General features: G+C 41.3%; 1 protein-coding gene across 3 annotated transcripts in view; it reads right to left on the reverse strand.

The window, feature by feature from the left end:
• Window positions 1–21,672, reverse strand: part of FIRRM (FIGNL1 interacting regulator of recombination and mitosis) — a 215,541-nt gene that overhangs the window by 43,898 nt on the left and 149,971 nt on the right. For all 3 annotated transcript variants that reach the window (XM_075182744.1, XM_075182745.1, XM_075182743.1), the window contains 2 exons: window positions 21,481–21,576; window positions 13,366–13,479 (listed from right to left, as the gene is read on the reverse strand). In XM_075182744.1, the coding sequence (XP_075038845.1) occupies window positions 13,366–13,479; window positions 21,481–21,576 (210 nt within the window). The remainder of the gene's footprint in view (window positions 1–13,365; window positions 13,480–21,480; window positions 21,577–21,672) is intronic.

Below are 21,672 nucleotides of genomic sequence, written 5' to 3' on the forward strand. Positions count from 1 at the left end.
GAAGTTGATAATCCAACCGTGCAACTCCAGGCTTTGGATTGCTATCTGAATGTGTAACAGAAGCTTCTGCGAAGATTCTGCCTTTAGAAGCAGATCGTCCAGGTAGGGGATGATTGTAATCCCCTTGGCTCTTAGCAAAGCAGCCATCACCGCCATGATCTTGGTAAAGATTCGTGGAGCCGTGGCGAGACCGAATGGAAGAGCTTGAAACTGGAAGTGCTCTGACTGAACCGCAAACCTCAGCAGGGACTGATGACCCTTCCAAATGAGCACATGGAGATATGCATCCTTGATGTCTAGGGCCACCATAAATTCTCCCTGTTCCATGCCGAGAATTACCGAGCGTAAAGATTCCATCTTGAAGCTGGGCACTCTTATCTGAGTGTTCAAAGCCTTCAGATTGAGAATCGGTCTGAAGGAGCCGTCGGGTTTTGTCACAAGAAAAAGATTGGAGTAAAACCCCAAACCTTTTTGAGAATGAGGAACCGGAATAACCACTCCGGCCGACAGAAGGGATTGAATCGCTTCTGTTAAAGCCAACCGTTTCCTTGGACACGATGGAAGCCCTGTGGTGAAAAACCGTCTGGGAGGAAGACCGAGCAGATCGATCCTGTAACCGACTCACCACTCCCCGAATCCAGACATCGGTGGTGGAATGACACCACCGATCCCTGAACCGCAGAAGACGGGCTCCCACCACTGACGACAATGAAGGAGCAAAACTCCCGTCATGCAGACTGTTTGTCTGCTGGCCTAAGCGCTGGACGACGCGCCGACCAGGCCTGACGTCCCTGCTGCAAAGCACCTCTAGGGTTGGATGTCTGACCTCTGGAGGATTGTCCTGAGGAATACTGTCCTCTAGACCTACCTGAGGACCGAAAGGCCCGAAATCTAGACATCCTCTGCCTGGGAACACTAACCGGGAGGAAAGTGCTCTTACCTCCTGATGCCTGACTGATAAAGGAATCCAGCTGAGGACCAAACAGAACACCTCCTGAAAAGGGAATGGACTCCAGAGCCTTTTTGGACTCTACGTCCGCCTCCCAGGACTTTAACCAGAGTTCGAAGCGCTGCCACTGCCGAAGCAGAAATGCGCGCTGCCATCGTCCCTGCTTCCATAGCAGCTTCACCTAAATAATCCGTAGCCCTCTGAATCTGTTCTACTAAAAAAATCAATTCAGAGGATGGCCTGCCAGCCAACAAACCCTCAGACAATTGTTCCGACCAGCGATCAACAGCTTTGTTAACCCAAGCTGATGCTAAAGCAGGCCTCAAGGAAGCACCCGCTGCCAAAAAAATGCACTTAAGAACGGTCTCAACCTTCCGGTCTGCACCATCCTTAAGAGTGGCCTGGTAAGGCAGAGGAAAAGTAGTTACCTTTGCCAACCTCGCCACAGCAGCATCCACCTGTGGAAGCGTCTCCCACTTAGCGAGAACCTCAGGGGGAAATGGATAACATGCCTGTAGTCGCTTAGTCACCTGAAACTTTTTGTCTGGAGAAGACCAAGATTTCAACAGCAACTGCTCCAATTCGGGAGAAGCCGGAAACACCACCTCCTTCTTTTTGCGTCTTTCAAAAAGAGAGGATGCCGAAACTTCAGGCACTTGGTCCTCAGGAATCTTAAGTACCTGACGCACAGCCTGAATCAACTCTTCCAGACTCTGACGATCTGCTGGGACCTCCACCAAGGAAGCAGCATCTATGTCAGAACCCAGCGGTAACTCACCCTCCTCCTGGGAACCACAATCAGAACCAGATTCATGTTCCGGAAAAGAGGAGGCCACCCGCCTCCGCTTACTTGAGGAAGGCGGAGTGACCGACTGCATCATCCTCTCCAAGGAGGAAGAGACCGCTACCAAGCCCTGTACTGAGGATGCAAGACCCTGCACCCAGGCTGGTTCTCCAGACTGCACTGGAGCAGCAACAGGCAAAACTTGAACTAAGGAAGCAGAATGAGAAGATTGAGCTGCCTGAGACTGTACCTTCTGAGCAAGCAGTTCCACTGTATGAAATAGAGACTGAGCCCAAGCAGGCTCCTCCGTGTTTGAAAAGCCAGCCACTGTTTCACCAGGAGTAGTCTCCTTGGGCCGACAGGACACACACAGAGCCTGTGTTCCTGACTGCCCAGACGGTAATTTAACATGACATACAGCACAGGTGAAACTTAACATAGTAGCACCAGCCCTGCCACGTGTAGATTTTTCCCTCTCAGACATGTTTAAAGATGGGACAAAAAAGTACAGTAAAATGCACACAATACAGATAACAAGCAGCACACAAACTTCAAGAGAAAGTGAGCCTGCAATACAGCCAAAAGGTCCTAACTGTGTAAAGGTACAAAAGGCTAAACACACCACCCCCAACTCTTTACCTTACAGTATACAGGATTGAAAAGGGGAGAAGCAGGAGCTTTAGAAATGGCTGCCTAATTCAGGTATCCACACACGAGGAGTGAAGGACTACCACGGGGGTAGTGCCGAGGAGTAAAACACACCCCCCCCTAGGGCCCAGCTCTGGACTGGATAACATCTAAGACAGACAAACGACTCAACCAATCCACAGCCTAGCAGGGCTCACTGAGACAGTGACCCTTGCCTGACCCTGTTCCCTGAGCTAAAAATAGAACTCTTATCTCTACCAATTAACCAGACTGATTTTAGGAAAAAAACAGCCAGCTCAGGGAACCAACTGCGATTTCTAATATCTCTCTCACAGCACTATGCTGAGAGAGAGTTTACTTACCTGCTGCCAACCCTCCAGACGCAGTATGTGTAGACAGCATGCTTTCTGCACCTGGAGAACAGACCCCAGCCACCACCGACTGTGTCTGGCTCCACTGGAGGGTAGATAATCGGCAAAGGGGAGCAGGCAGCAAGGAAAACCCACACGGCACCTATGCTTCCCCCCCCCCCCGTAGCCAGCGCACAGCCGTCCGTGCTGTGCGCTCCACAGACCTCCCCCATCGCTGCCTCACACTCTCCTCGCCGGCCGCAGCCGCGGGAGAGGAGAAGAAATAAATATGCAGCCAGGAGTCTGAGTGACAGCCGACTACGCGGCTCAGCGAGCCGCCGGCTGTCAGAACTCGGAGACACAGTCTCCGCTGTCATAAAACTAATAAAATAAAGAAAACTGGCTGCTAAGCAGCCCTGTGCACAGCCCGCTTCGCTGGGCACTTGTACTAGACTGGCCGCTAGCAGGAGGTGAGGTATAGAGGTGGTGGAGCCAGAGTTTTAGTTAACTAAAACTAAAAGTGCCAGCATTCGCCTGCTCTACCCTATACCCCAAGGTCCCGGTGTCCCCCAAGGATGTTAGAGAAACAGGATTTTCATCCACATTATTTCTCTTAATAGATATTTAAAACCCAGCCATTACGTCTTTATATTATCCTTTACCAGCGCTATAATTAGTTTGATGCATAATGGACATTATATGTGTATGAATGGTGGTTGGACATGGGATTTGTATGCACATTACTTACCTGGTATTGAAAACAGACCAGATATTATGATAGCCGGCTTTTGCATATTCGGCACAATGTATTTTATATACATATAAACGGCAATTGAATATGAGATTTGTCTTCACATTTCTTACCCGGTATTATCCGGATTTGCCTTCACATTACTTACCTGGTATTAATAACGGATCCGATATTATGAGAGCCGGTTTCTGCAAATCCTGTAGATTACGGTGATTAGTTCACAGGGTCTGATATTATTCCCACAACCTTTGTGATTCTGGAAATTTGATTTGGAATCTATACACATTATTAATTTTTGCTATTTTTATCACTTAGTTGACACAGGTTTTATATCCGGATAGTCAGCGTATGTGTGCGGTGTGCGCTATGTAAGAATCCAGTTGAGGTTTGGGAGCATTTAATTATATGTTACAAAATCATACACAGATACGAGATACCCAGAACTTATTAGATCTCTTGACACTTGGAACAATAAACATTTTGCATTAGAGCATTTGGTCATGTGTTACACTTTACAAAGACTGGAGCTGTCCTGACTCTACTAGACCCTGTATGGATCAATATTTGTAATACTTACTTATCTGAGCCTGCTCCAGACTCTCCTAATTTAAATATTTCGCTTTTTATTACATTTTAATGGATTTCAATAAATACATTTTCTTTTTATGCGTGGTGTCAATTTATTATTTTCTATCCATCTTTAGATTTATGTGAATTTAGAAGAAGAGTCCCTTCTGAATAGCTGATTCAATAGTCATTTTCAAAGTGTGCTTCCCAACGGTAGTACTTTTCTCTCTACTTACCTTCAGCCATTTACTACTGGGAATAGCACCTTTGACAAAAATAAATTCTATCATATTAGCTACTTATACTTTACATTTTGATTATACTCAACAGAATGAGTTAATTTTTTCTTGAAGAAATTTCTTGTGCGGGAGAACACTTTTTGCTTCAAAGTGAGTATGCTGAAAGATAAACTGGCGGACCCGGAGGATAAATCCAGCCGGAACAACATCAAGATACGAGAGACATTGGATCAAGTCTCCAATACCAAAGTTCCCTTTTCCGCAAGCTCCTACCCACAGCTTCTAAAACCTTCATGTTAACCGCATTCACAGAATACCTAGGGCACTGGCTAGCACAAATACCTTGCCCATAGACACTCTCTTGCGATTACACTTTCTCCATATAAAGGAACACATCCTGCAGACGGCCCGAGAGGCTTTGGGTTCTGATATCCTTCAACTGTTCTCCAATTGCTCCCCAGCCACCGTGACTAAATGCTGCTCCTTTCAGCCGGTCACAAGGATTCTGCGAAACGACATCCCCTACTGGTGGGGATTCCCGGTTAAACTTTTGGTACACAGAAACAATTCTATGCATGTCATTTCTACGGTGGATGAGGGAACCAGGCTTTTAATGGAATGGAATTTTCAGCGGGACCACCTGAAACTGCGACAGGATACCTTTGCAGATATCAGGTACCGCTGTGCTCTTCATAGTTCTCCCATTAAAAGGTCTTGAGAAGCTAGAATCAAAGGTTATATTTTGGTAGCCTGACGTAGTTGAGTTTTTTCTAGGCAGACTGCAGCTCTTATTTATGCCTGTACTGTTTTTATTATGTGTAAGATTCACATTTCTTTTGCATCAATCTTTGTGTGCGGGTGGTGGCACACATGGCCAAGGCCATGCGTCCCACGATAAGTGTTTTGCCAGTTCTCTCCTTTCCCGGCACAAGCTCTAGCCCTATGTGTAGGGCTATTTCAGTTTCCTCCTCCCAGGGAGCTTGTTGTGCTCCTCGTCTATTTTGTTTGGAACACATCAGCCTAAGTCTTCCTCATATTTTCTGTGGCTTAGCAGCTGTCCATCCCTTATTTCCCACTCATCCACTGTGTGCTACTATCTGTCCTTCCCACTCGAGTACAGTTAAGTTCTTGTCCATTAATGCTCAGGGTTTAAACTCTCAGAACAAATGCAGGACAGCTCCAACCTCCTTATATAAATCTAAAGTGGATATTGTTGCCCTCCAGGAGACACATTGTGATGCTCGGGCACTTCCCACTCATCACTACCCAACCTGCGACAGTGCCTTTTTTTTTTTTCTTACATTATTTTAGACAATACAAAAAATACAATCAATATAAAAAAACAGCAATATACACATTCCAGTATATTCTGTGGTATAAATTTTCTAATATATTTTCTCTTGTTGTGATTTATATATTCTCCCTAAATATATATACAAAGCTATTTCCAAAACTTTGTAATAAACGGAGAATAACTATAAGCTTAACTGAAAAAAAAACCTACAAAGTTTAGACTTTACCAAGGAGCTAAATATCAAACAAAAAAAAATGTAATAAATGTAAAAATGGGGGGTGGGGGGGATACCCAATCTACTTAATCTAACCCATCCAGATGGTATACAACTCTGATCTGCAGTTACACCATTGTACAATGTAGATAATTAACCTATTATATCCAATAACCCCTCTTACATGCGCTGCAGTAATGACCATGTAGTTAAATTAAATACTTTCACGATGGTGGCACATTAGTATCAAGTTTCTGAGTCATATAAGACAACTGATCATTTAACGTCTGTATTGCTGCCTTAAGTTTACTAGCTTGAGCCTAAATCCGAGGTTCCATTGTTTCTTTAATTGCATGGACTACCTCAGCATAGGATACAGGTTGAGGAATTACCACCGGCGCAGAATCCGTAACTAATAACAGTGGATCAGATGTAGCGCTGCTAGTTTTTGGGTCATATACCTTTCAAGCTCTTCCTCTTATGTGCTGGACATCAATAGAATCCCCTTTTTATCGATCTCGCTCATTTCTTGCACCCTGTGGTTTAGAGGTAGCTGGTATCTTTAGAGATTTCTCCATGCTATTGCCAAAAATTATTTAACTTTCAATGTTTCAACTCTCAAACCTTTATTTGTCAACGCCTCATTTTTTTAAGATTACAACTTCTTTGTATACATACCCTATAATGAACTTAAGCCTGTATAACTATATTGATGTGTTACATAAAACCATGCATTGCATATGGCATATCAATATAGCCACTATCTGTAGCAGAGATAAATCCCAATAAAGATAATTAATATTTAAATAGGACACTGTCATTTACTCACCGAGTTTCTAGGAGATTTGGGCAGGATGTCTCTCCCTGCAGCATAAGCCTATGACTGTGATTTAAACTTCCTCCCTGGTGTCAGTGAAGATACACGATATGCTTCTTTTGGCCGAAGAATCCAAGATTGCTGACAGCGTTTTGCCCATTGATAGAAGGGCAGAGATCTGGTAAAAATGCCGGGGGAGCCAGTGGGGAACATTCCCTCCGTTGCCAAATACCTTATCCCTCCAGTTGTTTTTAGTGCAGCTGCTTCCTCCGAGCTCCATTGAGTCTCAGTGCACTGTGCTGCTGGGGAGCTCAGTGTCTGTCCAGCTGGACAAGTCTACATGAAATCCGCCAACTGTGCCCTTAAATGCAACATGCAAGGGCACAGTGGCTCTGCTAGTCAGCTCCCGGTGCACTTTCACATTTTCCTCAAAAGTCTAGGACAAAAACGGCAGGTTTCTTATGATTATTAGCAGTATCGATGAGAAGTGGGTTACAATGGTCTCCCTGTATGCACCCAATTCCAGGAAGATCTCGGTCCTGAAATCTACACTGGCGTTAATAGATAAGCATAAACGAGGCAGTCTGATAGTAATAGGGGACTTTAATCTGGTGGTTGACCAGAGATTGAACAGGTCTGCTACTCAAAGCACCTCATTCCTCACCACCCCCTTGGGCCCCTCATTGGCTTTCAGGAGACTCCAGGTGGAGCATGGTCTCTATGACATGTGGCGAGTGGCTGCCCCAGGACGAGAGGGATTACACATATTTCTCTTCTGTACATAACTTGTACTCTAGATTTATGTAATTCTCTCTGATAAGTAGGTACTGCAGAATACTCTCAAGGTTCAGATCCTCCCTATGATGTGGCCCGACCATGCTCCGGTGGTTTGAACCTGGAGGCCAGTAAGCCTGTTTTCTCCCCTGCGTCAGTGGCGCTTATCAGCCTACTTGCTCTCATTAGTGGAGGCTAATCTTGCGAATAAAGAGGTCCTTCTGCTCTTTCTCCAGACTAATGATCCAAGTTAGACATCAATCTTCACTTATTGGTGCGCCCTTTGGCAGGGCGCGAATCCAGGTTGCCTCCAGGTTATGAAAGACAGCCAACATCACCAGAATAAAGCATGTTGTTGGCTAGAAACCTAATTATTGTTAGCCGTCGCGGCGGTGCCCGCGGCGACTCTGTAGGTGCTTCTCGTGACGTCCTGGCCGTCTCCATGACGACCGAGGCGTCACTTCTGGTTCCTGCGTCCCGGTTGCCCGGGCAACAACCGGGACGCATCGAGATCCCTGCCGTAGCGCCCGGCCAGCTGTCACACAGCCGGGCGCATGCGCGCAGGTCAGTTTTTCAGTCAGCCGTTTAGGGCTGATTAGGGGGCAGATCACAGAGGTCTCCATTCCCTGTTACTGGCTGCATGCCAGTAATTAATTAAGCAGCACCTTGCTGCGCCTTGGTCCGATTGGTCCCTTGCAGTATTTAAGGCAGTGAGGACTGAGCCTCACTGCCGGTTAGAGTGTTCTGTCTCCAGTACTGCTGCCTGCTCCTGTTCTATTGGTTTGGTGTGGAACCTGTGATTGATTACTCGTGTATGACCTTTTGCTTGTCCTTGGATTCTGAACCTGAGCTAGTGACCCTGACCTATCGCCTGTCCCTGGATTCTGAACCTGTGCTAGTGACCCTGACCTATTGCCTGTCCCTGGATCTTGAACCTGTGCCTGTGACCTTGACCCTTCTGCCTGCACCTGATTCATCCTCTGTCCAGTCCGCTGGTCTCTGGTCTGCCGCTGCCCCGTGTGCAACCTCCTAAACCTGTGCGCTGCCGTGCCAGCATAAACTCATACTACTCTGAGCATAAGACCTGGGGTCATCTGAGTACCTGTGAGCGTAACCAGACTCTACGGGAAAAGCGGCTGCTGAAGGTGAAGACCTCTTCTACCTGTTCTATGAGTTTATGCCGCACTGGCGGCCATAATTATAGGTTCGGATAGATCTAAATACTCCAACTCTCATGACATAACTGACATTTTCACATCTTCCTATAATGGGCTGTACAATCTGAAAAACAACAGTGATGCATACCAACCGACTGAGTTAGACGTTTCCTTCTTTCTAGAAGGGCTTCCCCTCCCCTCCATTTAATCAGCCACATGGGATGAGCTAGAGGGCCCCACAGTCGCAGGAGGAGATTCAACAGTTCATTAGACATCTCCCAAAGACAAAGCCCCAGGCCCCGATGGTTATAAAAGCAACTTGTTTGTCACGTTTCAGGAAGAATTGCTGCACATACTAGAACAATTTTATAATGCGGGTTACTGTGAGTGGGGAGTTTCCCAACCGAAATGTTAGAATCCCACATAACAGTAAGAATTACCGGCCAATTGCGTTATTAAATTCATATCCAAAAATCTTTACTAAACTCATCGCAATTAGGCTCTCTTCTGTTATACCCAAACTGATACATCCAGACCAGGTGGGGTTTGTCACGGGACAGCAGGCCTCGGATAACCCGAGACACATTTTCAATTTAATAGAACGTGCTAATACCACCAATAGCGCAGCGATACTACTTTGACTGGATGGCAAAAAGGTGTTAGACAGTATAAGCTTTTGGTACAACCTTCTAGCAAAATCTAGGATTCAGCTTCAGTGGGAGGCAGACCTCCGCCTAGAGTTATCCAGACAAGATTGGGAACATATCTTTCATCATCATCATTTATTTATATAGCGCCAACATATTCCGTAGCGCTTTACAATTGGGGACAAACATAATAAACTAATAAACAAACTGGGTAAAACAGACAAAGAGGTGAGAAGGCCCTGCTCGCAAGCTTACAATCTATGGGACAATGGGAGATTGACACATGAGGTTAAGTCTACATTTTGCATTTTGGCCCAGCCAGACTGCAAAGGTAAAAGTGACTCATAAGCTAAATGATCCCGTCACACAACAATGTTGGTCAGGGGGTAGTTGTCTAGTGCGAAATTGTGTAACAGGCTAAAGGTAGCGAGGTTAAGAGGGTGGCTGAGGAATATTATAAGCTTGTCTGAAGAGGTAGGTTTTCAGAGAACGCTTGAAAGTTTGTAGACCAGAGGAGAGTCTTACTGTGCGAGGGAGAGAATTCCATAGAGTGGGTGCAGCCCGAAAAAAGTCCTGTAACCGGGAATGGGAGGATGTAATGAGGGTGGATGAGAGACGCAGATCTTGTGTAGAATGGAGTTGCCGAGTTGGGAGATATTTTGAGACAAGAGAGGAGATGTATGTTGGTGCAGCTTTGTTGATGGCCTTGTAGGTTAGTAAGAGTATTTTATATTGGATTCGGTACAAAACAGGCAGCCAGTGTAGAGACATACAGAGTGATTCAACAGAGGAATAACGATTTGCAAGGAAAATCAGTCTTGCCGCAGCGTGCAAAATAGATTGTAGGGGTTTGAGTCTGTTTTTGGGAAGACCAGTAAGGAGGGAATCTATCTTTCAGAATTCCTTTAAAATGACCTGGGGTATCAGCCACTCAGAAATGTTAGTGAAACTCATAAATATGCCAAATGTTACCCTCAAGAAACTACAGAAGATGTGGCCCTCACTGTCCCCGCTCTGCTGGGGAAAAGGGGTTCTTTTCCACATATTCTGGCCCTGTTCAACTATACAGCCACTATGGTCTTAAGTCTTTGCCCCGATTTGTAAAGTCTTCCAGTACTTTATCTCTCTCACCCCAGAGCTGGCCCTTTTGAACCACACATCAATTCTAGAGGGTTAATTCTGTGTCTTCACAGCCATTCTTGTATCTGAACACTCTTTTCTACTGCTCAGCATTTAAGTTATGGAGATTTTAGGGGGTGGGTGTTGTACTGTTGCTGCTTTGATGACATGCTCTCATATGTATAGATGATGGCATATGCTGATGTGATCTGCTGTTGGGTCCTTTCCTTGCTATGTACCCTGCCTTCCCTCCCCTTGTGAGATGTGCTTCCTACTTCTTGTTTAATTATGTACCCTTTACTTATGATTTCTGATGTAGAATTGTTTGAATATTCAGATTGGATTACAAAATGGAGTCTAGCAGCGATGATTGCATTTATATGCTGCAACTTTAAATGAAACTATGTTTTGCAAGAAATGTTTATAACTTTCATGCTTCAATGAATGTACACTTTGCAAGGCCGTATTGTTCTGTCTTTGCGCTTATTTAGAAAAAAAATGATAAGAGAATTAGTGTCTCCAAACCTCCGAGGCAAGGCCTCCTATTTTAAAACATTGTGGTTAAGGAGGCACATTCTTTGAGTAGATATGCACATAATAGTTATCCGATCAGTGTAAATGCCAAGATAAACGTCCCTCTGCTAAGATTATTGCTTAAAACATGTGGACAAATGTATTATTGCTACCATTCTGATCTGCTTAGTCAGATGGTCCGTGTACACGCAAGTTAAAAAACTTGACTATTTAAAAATATCAGATCCTCTGACTACTTCATTTTAACAGCTATAACAGATGGAATATGCTGATGTGATCTGCTGTTGTGTTCCTTCCCTACTGTGTACTATGCCTTACCTCCCTTTGTGAGATGTTCTTACCCCTTCCTGTTTATTTCTGTGCTCTTTACTTATGATTTCCACGAAAACTCAAAAACTCTTTCAGATAAAAAAAAAACAAAAAACAAAACAGAACAACCAAAACGTTTATGGAATTGGCTGTATATGAGAATGCATTACTGCAAAATCATAAATTTGTTTAAGTAAGGCTGCATGACTTCACACAAATATTGGATGTGTGGATACATTTGCATTACTAAAGCACAAGTTGAGTGAAACGCTGGTACTATATACAGGTATGTAAGGCCGATTGAAATATTGGAGAAATATTCAAGGCATTTGACACATGCAAAGTCCCATAGGATGAGGCCAAATTTCCATACACTTCTCCTAGACGCAGTTGTTAAATTCATGATCAATTAAAAGGAAAGAAAAGTAAAGCGGGGAATTTTACCCAGTCAAGACAGGTGGTCGCTTACATCTCTATGACAACACCCATTTTATGCTTTTGTATTGTGCTAGTCATGCAGAGACATTTTTTATTTTCTTAATCTTCGTAAGCAAATATTATATATCAGGCTTAGACAAATAGGTGTTTCTTCTGGTATATACTTAGAGCTATCCCAAAAATGACCCTCTATGTATTTGATATCCCTTTATTCAAGGGAATTAGACAAATATTTGTATTATTAATCAAGATATTTGAGAAATAAGGGACAGCAATGCATTTTTTGGCTATTTTTATGTATTTATTTACTAGAAATAACATTTAAATCTCCCATATTTTTATTCTACCCTGGACTGTTCTTTCAACCAATACATTATGTGGCAAGGGACTGGTAAAAAGGAGTGGTAATTGTGACCTACTAAAGCAATGCCTTTTTCAAGAAAACTGCTCTGTCCCAATTTGACTGCCTCTCCTGCTTACTTGAAAGTGGTGGAGACCAATTACTCTATGATGAAGCATGGGGATACCTTCAGAAACTAGGATATCGAATAGAAGCAACCTGCTATTTCCCCTGAAAGGTGACTAAGGAATATTAGCAGTGACATGTTTTGATGATAACATGCCTGTAGTGCACAATCCAAGCCCTTGCAGAGATAAGGTCAGCTATGCGGCAGCGCTGGTAACAGTTATGTGGCTATGAGAGGAAATATGTTTCTAAAGAGATCCACAGTTCTGCTATTCTTTTGTTCAGTATAGTGCAGAGATCGCATCAACGTGCTACAGCACATATTTTACCCTATATTACACTTAAGGGACCCACTTTTAAAAAATGAGCGGGTCAAGCAGGATGCGTGGATCCAGAGGAGGGCTATCGGGACAATCACCCACAACCTCCCTAAAGTGCGGTCGTGATCGCCTCTTCCCCAGCAGTGTAAGCCGCACATTACGTAGATGTGTCGAGCACATTCAGTACTCCCAACAGAGTCTTGTGGGCAGGAATCTAGCAGACAGCCATGATAGGTTCCTGGCCAGGCTGAGCACAATGTGGAAGGAAAAAGGGGAAGTTGCATTATTTTCTGTTAGAATTCAAGCAGTATGTGTCCAAGCTTATAGGTGTCATTATAGTATATGTCACATAGTATATGTCATTTGGTCCCGGGCGTGCTGTCCTCTATCAATGTACAATTACTCGGCTAGAGATTTAGTTAGGGAGCAATCAGATGCTGCCAGAAATACAATAGTCTTCCATAGATCCTTTTTTTCCCCATAGACAGCAATAAAATATGGGTATCAAATGAAATGATCTGAATTGGCTATTTAATTCAGATATTTTTTTTTGTTTTTGCACACCAGAACTTTTCACTTTTATTTCTATTTATCGGTTACACAAATACATACTAACATGCATGTAGTGTCTAAGTTTGAAAGACTCTTTCAGTCACTCAGTGAAGTGACCCAGAAAAATCAATGTAGGAAGCCAAATATGTTGTAATGGGTCCCTGGGACTCACAAAATTATGAACTCGAACACTGATGGTGAACAAAGTTCCAGACTGCATGAACGATTCTTACCAATTCTTTTTATATATGCTGAATACCCTTATATTATTTTATGTTATTCAAAAGCCTTGCGTGTCTTATGGCCTGATGCATCTGATCATAAAAACTGAAGTAAAAAAAACAACAACCAAGAAATCGTTAGCCAGGATAATCACCAAAATTTCAACGCATTGCCAATGATCATTTATTTTGGTTATATATGCTGTTAAAACTACCTGAGCCTCTTGTGGTATAATAATCTTTCCGAGAAGCGATAAGAAGTCCAAAACAGCCAACTTCATATGAGATGGGGAATCCGCTTGACACACGGATGAAATCATGGAAACAACCTTAAAAGTTGAGAAAAATTATATAGATAAACGAATCTATAAATGTAACCACATTATTCAATAAAAACAAATACATACATAAAGGACTGAAAACATCTAGACTATAAATTGTTTTACAAAGGCAATAGAGTTGTAAACTTTTAAACCGTATTTGACCTAATTTAAAGACTAAAAAAAACATTTGTTGCAAATTTGCTCTACTAGTCACTTTGTAATGGCAAAATCAGGAGCACATTACATTTTAGAATTAATAATCCCCCCCCCTTCCCCCATGTTGGCTTTCCAGATCTTGCTGGCAACCCCAGTTTGAAGACTGACTTTTAGAAGGGAGTGTTGTGATCTTCTTGTGTGCCTGGCACAGTTGGAAGACTTTTTCACCAATCTTTCTAGAAACAATAGGAATATTCAGAGATTGAAAGCATTAACCATGGATGAGTCAGAGACACTACCCATGCTATGGCATTCGACAGAGACAGCTCTGGCAGTTCTACACTGATTGGGAGTGCATTATCGAAAGAGACACTCCCTTATGCTATTTCCAAGCACCATACAAAGACTCATGCAGCCCAAAGTGACTGTCATCGATATGGGATCTGTGACTTCTGCTCCATCTGGCACCCCAACCAACATGAATGTAGCATAATACAATAGTAGAGGAACTGCAAATTAGCAGTCAGAGTAGGTTCCCATCTCCTTCCTCCTGACATGACAGATCGCAGTCTCAGGTGACTATGGCAAACTTATTGTCGGAAATGAAAGGGTTTCCTGAACAATTCCAGGTTATGCAATATTAGGCTGAGCAGCTACGTGTTCTGAATGAATATGTTCAGCCACATACATCTTTGGGATCTGATGTTGGTTGTGCTAAAGAGGATGTTGTACCTCCAAGGACACAAAAAAGGGGAACTCCTTGTGCATTTGCAGCCACTGCTTTGGCAATACACCAACATTTTTATCGTTATTTAAACCCACATTGCCTCAAAAACCCTGGTTATCGAGGCTGATTGTGAACGGGTCCCCTGCTAATTCCTGGGTCGGATGACTCAGGAATTAGACCCAGGTCTTCTGGAGGGTTATTCCCGGGTCCGAGCTGGGTAGCCTCCAGTTTGAATGGTGAGGCGTGGGTTTTTCAGTTTTGTCGTCGTCGTCTCAGGTGTGAATCAGTGTCTCCTAGATATGAATACTATAAATATCAGGACAGAGAAAAAAGGTTTATATATATATTCTAACACAATGTGAAGTTTATTGTCTCATGCTCCTGCTCAAACTGCCAGTCTCTACCGTCACACCTACCACTGTTAAGAGGCTTGATACATTGCAGCCTTTCTTGCAGTGAAAGGTAACAAAAAACCTTTCGTGTAGTGCCAGTTACAGGAACTGGAGTATACAACAGATGGATTATAGCTTCAGGACAGCCCAATTTCACCTGTGTTTTATGTAATTTATAGTTTGCTTCAGAGGAATGTTAAAAATAAATAATAGAATTTTAACTCTTTAATAAAGTTTATAGTTTGGCTCAGAGTTTGTTTTTGTTTTTTTAATAATGCTACATTATGTTTATAGCTTGATTGTAATTTAGTTTTTTATTTATTTTAGAAAAAAAAAAGATTAGTTTATCCGTTGTTTATTTTTTGAATGTAAGCTATTCTATTCTGTATTTCAGCGGCTCTATAGGTGGGAACCCTGAGAGTGTTGTGGTGCACAGCACTTTCCGACCAAAACGGCTATTTAGACAAGGCCCCGAGCCACAACACCCAAGTGGCACTGATGTGGAAGAATGTGTGTTCACATCGAAAAAACAGGTTTACTTGCTCCAATGTAAACCTTGCTATCGTATGTTTACACATATGTCAACCAACCACTTTTAAGAGCATCATAAATGACAAAAAGATCAAAAATATACCTATACTCTAGTGTCCAAGCCACATAGATCTTCAACCATCTAACTATGTTGAAAGAGCAAAGCAATCACCTTTGCGACCTAGACTAATTTAGACCTAAAGACGTAATCTTGGAGTAATTTAGATAACAATCATAGGTTGAAAAGATAGTTTTGTCCAGGAAACCGCTGTGTTCTTATGAGAAATCAGATAGGGAGATCTGCAATTACAGCCCCCAGAACAATTACAGCCTCCAGAACAGACACACTTTGAGCTACCAAGTGAAAAACTTGGAACAATGGTTGTTGTAATACCATCAACACTAAATTCCAGTTCCAAGGCACTAGCAGAGAACTGAATGGTGGTCACAAATGTGCCCACCCTGCAAAAAAACCTGCACTACTGAAAGGAGTGTCAGCCTCTTCAGTAAGAAGATAGGTTAAATTTGAGTTCCTTAAGGGTTCAGATTTTGCATACACTGTTATCTAAGCCATCCAACAAAAAAGGAGCAAACAAGCTAACTGGAAAGAAGGAGTTGGGAACTCTTGTTATTGCACAAACTGACATCAGTCGTCCAGACTCTATGGTACATCTGGAAGAAACAAGCTTTCTAGCTCTGAGCATGGTTCCGACCACACTCACTGTTTGAGAACTGGTTTCTCAAGGCTCATGGCTTAAACTGCCAGAGTTAACAGGTCCTGTATTATAGGAAGATGTCACAAGAAACCTAATGACATCCTGGGGATAGTCCGTGTAGCAAAACCGTAATGGCCAATCTGGTGCCACTGACCGCACCCAGGCACTTTCCTGTTTTAACAACTTTACGATGCATGGAAGCATCGGCACTGGAGGAAACAGGTAAATCAGTTGAAACATTTAATGGGACCTACATAGCGTCGAAAAGGAAGACATCCCTGTCCTTGAAAAGAAATGCTTCACCTTGTGGTTCAACTGGAATACCATCATGTCAACATCTGGCTGTCGACAACTCTCCACAATTTGTTGGAAGATGTTCGGGTCAAGGGACCACTCTCCGTTGTACTGGATGTGCTTGTTGAGATAACTGGCATTCTAGTTTACCAGACCTGGTATGAACACGGCTGAGATTACAGAAAAATTTTGATTGGTCTCATTCCTGATCTTGCCGATTTTCCTTCATTAAAAGTTCTGTTTTAGTCCCTTCCTAATGGGTGATGTGCTGTCTGATAAAATCCTCATGGATTACTCCGCAACAGAAGGTGAACCTGAACTAGCGCATAGAAAACTGCTGTGAAACTAGAACATTTATCAGAAGCTTGGAATCCACAGGGGACCACAGTCCCTGATATCGACCCAAAAGAGACCAATGCCCCGTTGTCCCAATTGTCGAATCCCAAATGGCAAACCAAGAAGCAGTTGTACTGCTTCCACCATCAAAGAAACAACTGACTTGTTTTTCGGAGATAGGCTGATAGATGACTTTAAAGGGAAGAAGAGCCTTTAAAAAAAAACTGGATCTGGAATAATTTTGAATAAAATATTGCAAACTGTACTGCTCAATGTGTCAATAGAGAAATACCATAAACATGTGGAATACATTTTGAACTATAAAAAAGGAATGAAAGATCTAAAATCACAAATACAGCATAATTACCAGTAAATCTACTGGATGAAAAATTTAAGCAAAAACTACATTCCATAACAAATAATCCCGGACTCGGGTATTATTATTATTATCTTTAATTTATAAGGCGCCACAAAGGGTCCAGAGCGCCGTACATAACATACCAAAAACAGTGAGCCATGACACAACATAATACAGAAAGAACAAAAATTAACAAATATATATACAGACACAAGCTAACATGGTAATGCAAATCAAATTGTTTCTGGGACAATGAGTGAAAGTGATGGTAGAAATCATCGAGAAGTAGGCCGAAGCTTAAGAAAATAGGGCTAGGGAAGCAGGCCAAGAGGTACAGAGGGTGATGGAATAGTAAAAGGAGCACACAAGGAAAGAGGGCCCTGCTCCTGAGAGCTTATGGTACAGATGGATCCATCAATTAGCAGAGAAACCATAGAAAAGGGTTATTATGGTTAAGAAGTGAAAATCAATGATGGTGTGGACTACTACCAAATGATAATGCTCTAGGAATCAGAACCACCAAACTCACTATTTAGTACTGGATGGGTCATAAAAATTGATAACAGAAAATTGATTTGCAATGATCTGAAACCCATAGAAATTGAACCTGTAATATATCATATTAATATGCATGCTAATGAAAACAAAACACATAATAAAACAAATGAGAGTAATGTATTTGCATTAATAAGTATGCTTGGTGGTAACTATAACATTCTTGAATGAGTGAAAAGTCAATGAGTCCAGCAACACAATTGAGATATTTCTTGATGATCCTTCTATATTAATCAATCTTGTTAGAATGTTATAGTTACCACTAAGCATAGTTATTAATGCAAATACATTACTCTCATTTGTTTTATTATGCGTTTTGTTTTTGATAGCATGCGTATTAATATGTAGTTACAATACAGGTTCAATTTCTATGTTGGTTTCAAATCATTGCAAATCAATTTTCTGTCATCAATTTTAACAACCCATCCAGTACTAGATAGTGAGTTGGTGGTTGTTCTGATTCCTATAGCATTGTCATTTGGTAGGAGCCCACATCATCATTGATTTTCACTTCTTAACCATAATAGCCCATTTGTATGGTTTCTCTGGTATGAGTGCAACTAATTGAATTTCTATTTAATATATACATATATATTCATGGAGAGATACCTTGCTAGTTAATTGCAGCACTACCAGTCCAGGTGATCTGGTTTCTTAAGTGCAGTGTTCCTGTCCCTTTTCTTTTTTTTTTGTACGGATGGATCCTTACCACACTGAGATGGTAAAGCAGAATATAGTCACACATATAGATTCCCGCTAGATGGTTGTTTCAGGGTGTCGGCTTCTGTGTCTGAGAATGTTCGTGCAGTAAATCACCACTGATCCCGACGCCCGCTCTCCACCACCAACGCGTTTCAATTGCAAGAATGTTTATCAAGGCGATATATTTTCTACTTGCATGTTTTATCCAGTAGATTTACTAGTAATAAAGCTGCATTTGTGATTTTAGATCTTCCATTCCATTTTTATGGTACAACGTATATTCCATATGATTATGGTATCTCTCTAAGGATAATATTGGAGAGCTGTTGATCATCTTTATAGATGTGTTTTAATGTCTCATTAAGAAATACCATGATCTGTTTTTTTCACATATGACACACTAATTCAAATAAAGAGGATTTACATTTCAAACAAGAAAAAATACTTTTGTGAAGAACACTGCACTGCAAAACAGTGAGTAATAAACAAACTGGGTAAAACAGACAAAGAGGTGAGTAAGCCCTGCTCGCAAGCTTATAATCTATGGGATGTTTCCAATATTAAAGTAATTCTATCTTTTTCAAATAAGCATTGCCCAATCAATTGTATGTGTATCCAAAGCACATGGTGGTTTATTTTTAGCAGATGTAAATAGTCAACAATTCAATACATTATTATATTATGATAAAGTACAGTACAGCACAGCCAATACCAAAAGTTACATACATACATACCGCTGCAATCGCTGCGCTTCCATGGGTCCCAATGGAACAGTGTATCTGTTTAGATAACTGTGGTCAGAGTTGACTGAGAGCCAAAGGGTGTGCAGCTATATTATATACAGTACAGTGTTACACTTAAACAATAGAGATGACGTAGATTGTTTCTATAGGTCCAGACGTTGGGTGGGTCCAGGCCAGACAGGTAATAGGTTGATTCAATCTAAGGAATCCAAAAGGTGGGGGTCTTCTCTCCAGGGGGTCTGCTCCTTTCATAGCCAGCATCATACAAAGGTTTACTCTCTAATATCAATAACTAAAGTATGCAATGTGCGATCTCTTCGCCGACTGCACGGACAGCTGCTGATGATTAGGGGATCAATATGATATCAGGCATGACACCTTTCCTATGACCTAAACCTTTAATAACACTACAATGTACATATAATTATATTATATAAACTAATAATAAACCAAATGCTATCTGCTCCTGAATTACAGTGTAACAGAACCAATATGAAATTATATAAATAACTAAATGTTGTAATGCGAGTGTGTGCGTGCGTATTTTACCGTGCTAACGCACCACGCCACCTAACACGTGGCGTACGGATCGCATTTGCATGGCTAAACAATATTAAACCAATATACTTTCGTTCATCCAATTATACGACTTCAACACCAACATGTAATAATGTTGTGATGGTTAAACAGTATTATAGTATAGTAGTATTTTAATATTCTTATTTCATGTGTAGTAGATATACCACCATTGCACATATTCTTAGAAAAAAATTGTAATAAAATAAATTATGAAATATGTTGATATAATTAAAAAAATGTATTCGTAATTAAATTTTTCTGTTATTAAAAGGTTTATTTTTGTTGATTGTTTGATAAAAAAAGTTTGTAGCTTAAAAAACCCTGTGTGTGTGTTTTATTTTTTCAAAGTAAATGTGTCATAATGAGACATATTTGTCAGTAGAGCATGTTATAAAGCGTCTTTTGTTATTGTTAAATATGATTTTTTGTTAAGACCTCATGAAGCCTTTGTTCAGCCATTTTTTTAACTCGCATAGACATTTTAGTTGTTTAAAAGAGGTTATTCATTTTGTACTGAAATAGTTTTGCAAGATGTAAGCCTTGAGGTGTAGCTAACAAGACATAGATAAGAATAACTGGCACATCTGGCCTGAGAAGGGGGAGGAAGCTAGATACTTCAAGAATACTACTGTATGCTTATGATGTAGGATATATTCAGAATGCTATAATAACTTGTAACTTTGAGATATTAAACAGAGAATATTCCTTGCATACAGAACCTTGGTCTGTGCCTATTCTCTCCAGCTGTTATTGAAGTGCTTCCAGATATACTTGACACCACTAGGCAAACTCTGAACAGATTTTAGATCTGACATTATGATGGAATAGTACAAGTTGATTCGGTAACACAATTAAATGGTTAATATGATGTATATGTCATGAAAAACGAGTGTTCATGTGAAATAAGGTGAATGAGGGCAATTAAGAAAATGCACGCATGTGTGTTCTTCTGAGAATTAGGAGTAAAAACTGATGTGCTGCAAAAAGGTCCAATTGCTACCAAATCAATAGAAGGGCAAATAAAAGCGCAATTTCACGCATGTGCGATTGTACATCATGTAACTCACTTACCACCGTATTCAACTCCGGACATAGTACCCGGGTGAATTTGTAGTTGAAAATGGGCGCACAGCTTCCCAGCTTAGAGTGTTTTAGAACCGCAACTTGCCTTCACATTGCACTCGAAGATGAATTAGGCCTAATATGTTTTACGTTCATACAGAGAACTGTTATCTATTTAGTTTCAATATGTACTTTGCCAAACTTTTGTAGTGTGCTTATAAAAATTAAAAGTAGCAAAACTCACTTGTATCAAACTCTGAGTAGACTTCAGGTGTAGCAGCATGCAGCTTAACCCTAATTCACTTGCAAAAAGCTTCTGTTTTTAAATACAGTTCTGCTTTATTCGCTCTTATTTTATTGTATCCTTGCCAATCTTTATTGTAAGCATACTACTAGTAGGCTTTTCATTTAAATACATACCCTTGTTATTATTTATAGCTGAATCTGCAGGCTTACTGCTTTTTATGCAGGGAGAATAGTGTTCCAGCTCACAATGCTACCACATAATGAGGACAGATATTCTCCTAATGTCAGAGCTGTGCAGGGGCACTGTTATACTGTTTTATATTGGATCTAATTATCTAAGCTGATTTAAGGATATTGTATCCACCCATCAGTTTATACAGCTAGCTATTTTATTATTGATTCAGGTTCAATTCTCTATTAGAATGACTAAATGGTGAGCAGTGGGGAAAAGTGCCAGTATAACATATCGCTGCATACATGCACACTTTGAAATGTGTGTGTGTGTGTGTGTGTGTGTGTGTGTGTGTGTGTATACATACATATATGTATAAATACACACACAGTTCCTATGTTAGTATGTCATCAATAAATTGCTCACAAAATCCAATACCTGTATTAGTGTAGCAGGTTCCAATCTTTTTGCAATAAATGCCAAGAGAGCCAAAAATAGACACAGAGTTTCCTGCAGGGAAGGTTGTACAGAGATCTGTTGAAGAAATTAGTCATTATTGCTACTTTCTAAAAAACACATATCAAATAAAACATTCACATTTAACAGCCAACATTTGAGTGGCTAAATACT

Source organism: Mixophyes fleayi, chromosome 8, assembly GCF_038048845.1.
Source record: "Mixophyes fleayi isolate aMixFle1 chromosome 8, aMixFle1.hap1, whole genome shotgun sequence".
NCBI classification, from domain to species: domain Eukaryota; kingdom Metazoa; phylum Chordata; class Amphibia; order Anura; family Limnodynastidae; genus Mixophyes; species Mixophyes fleayi.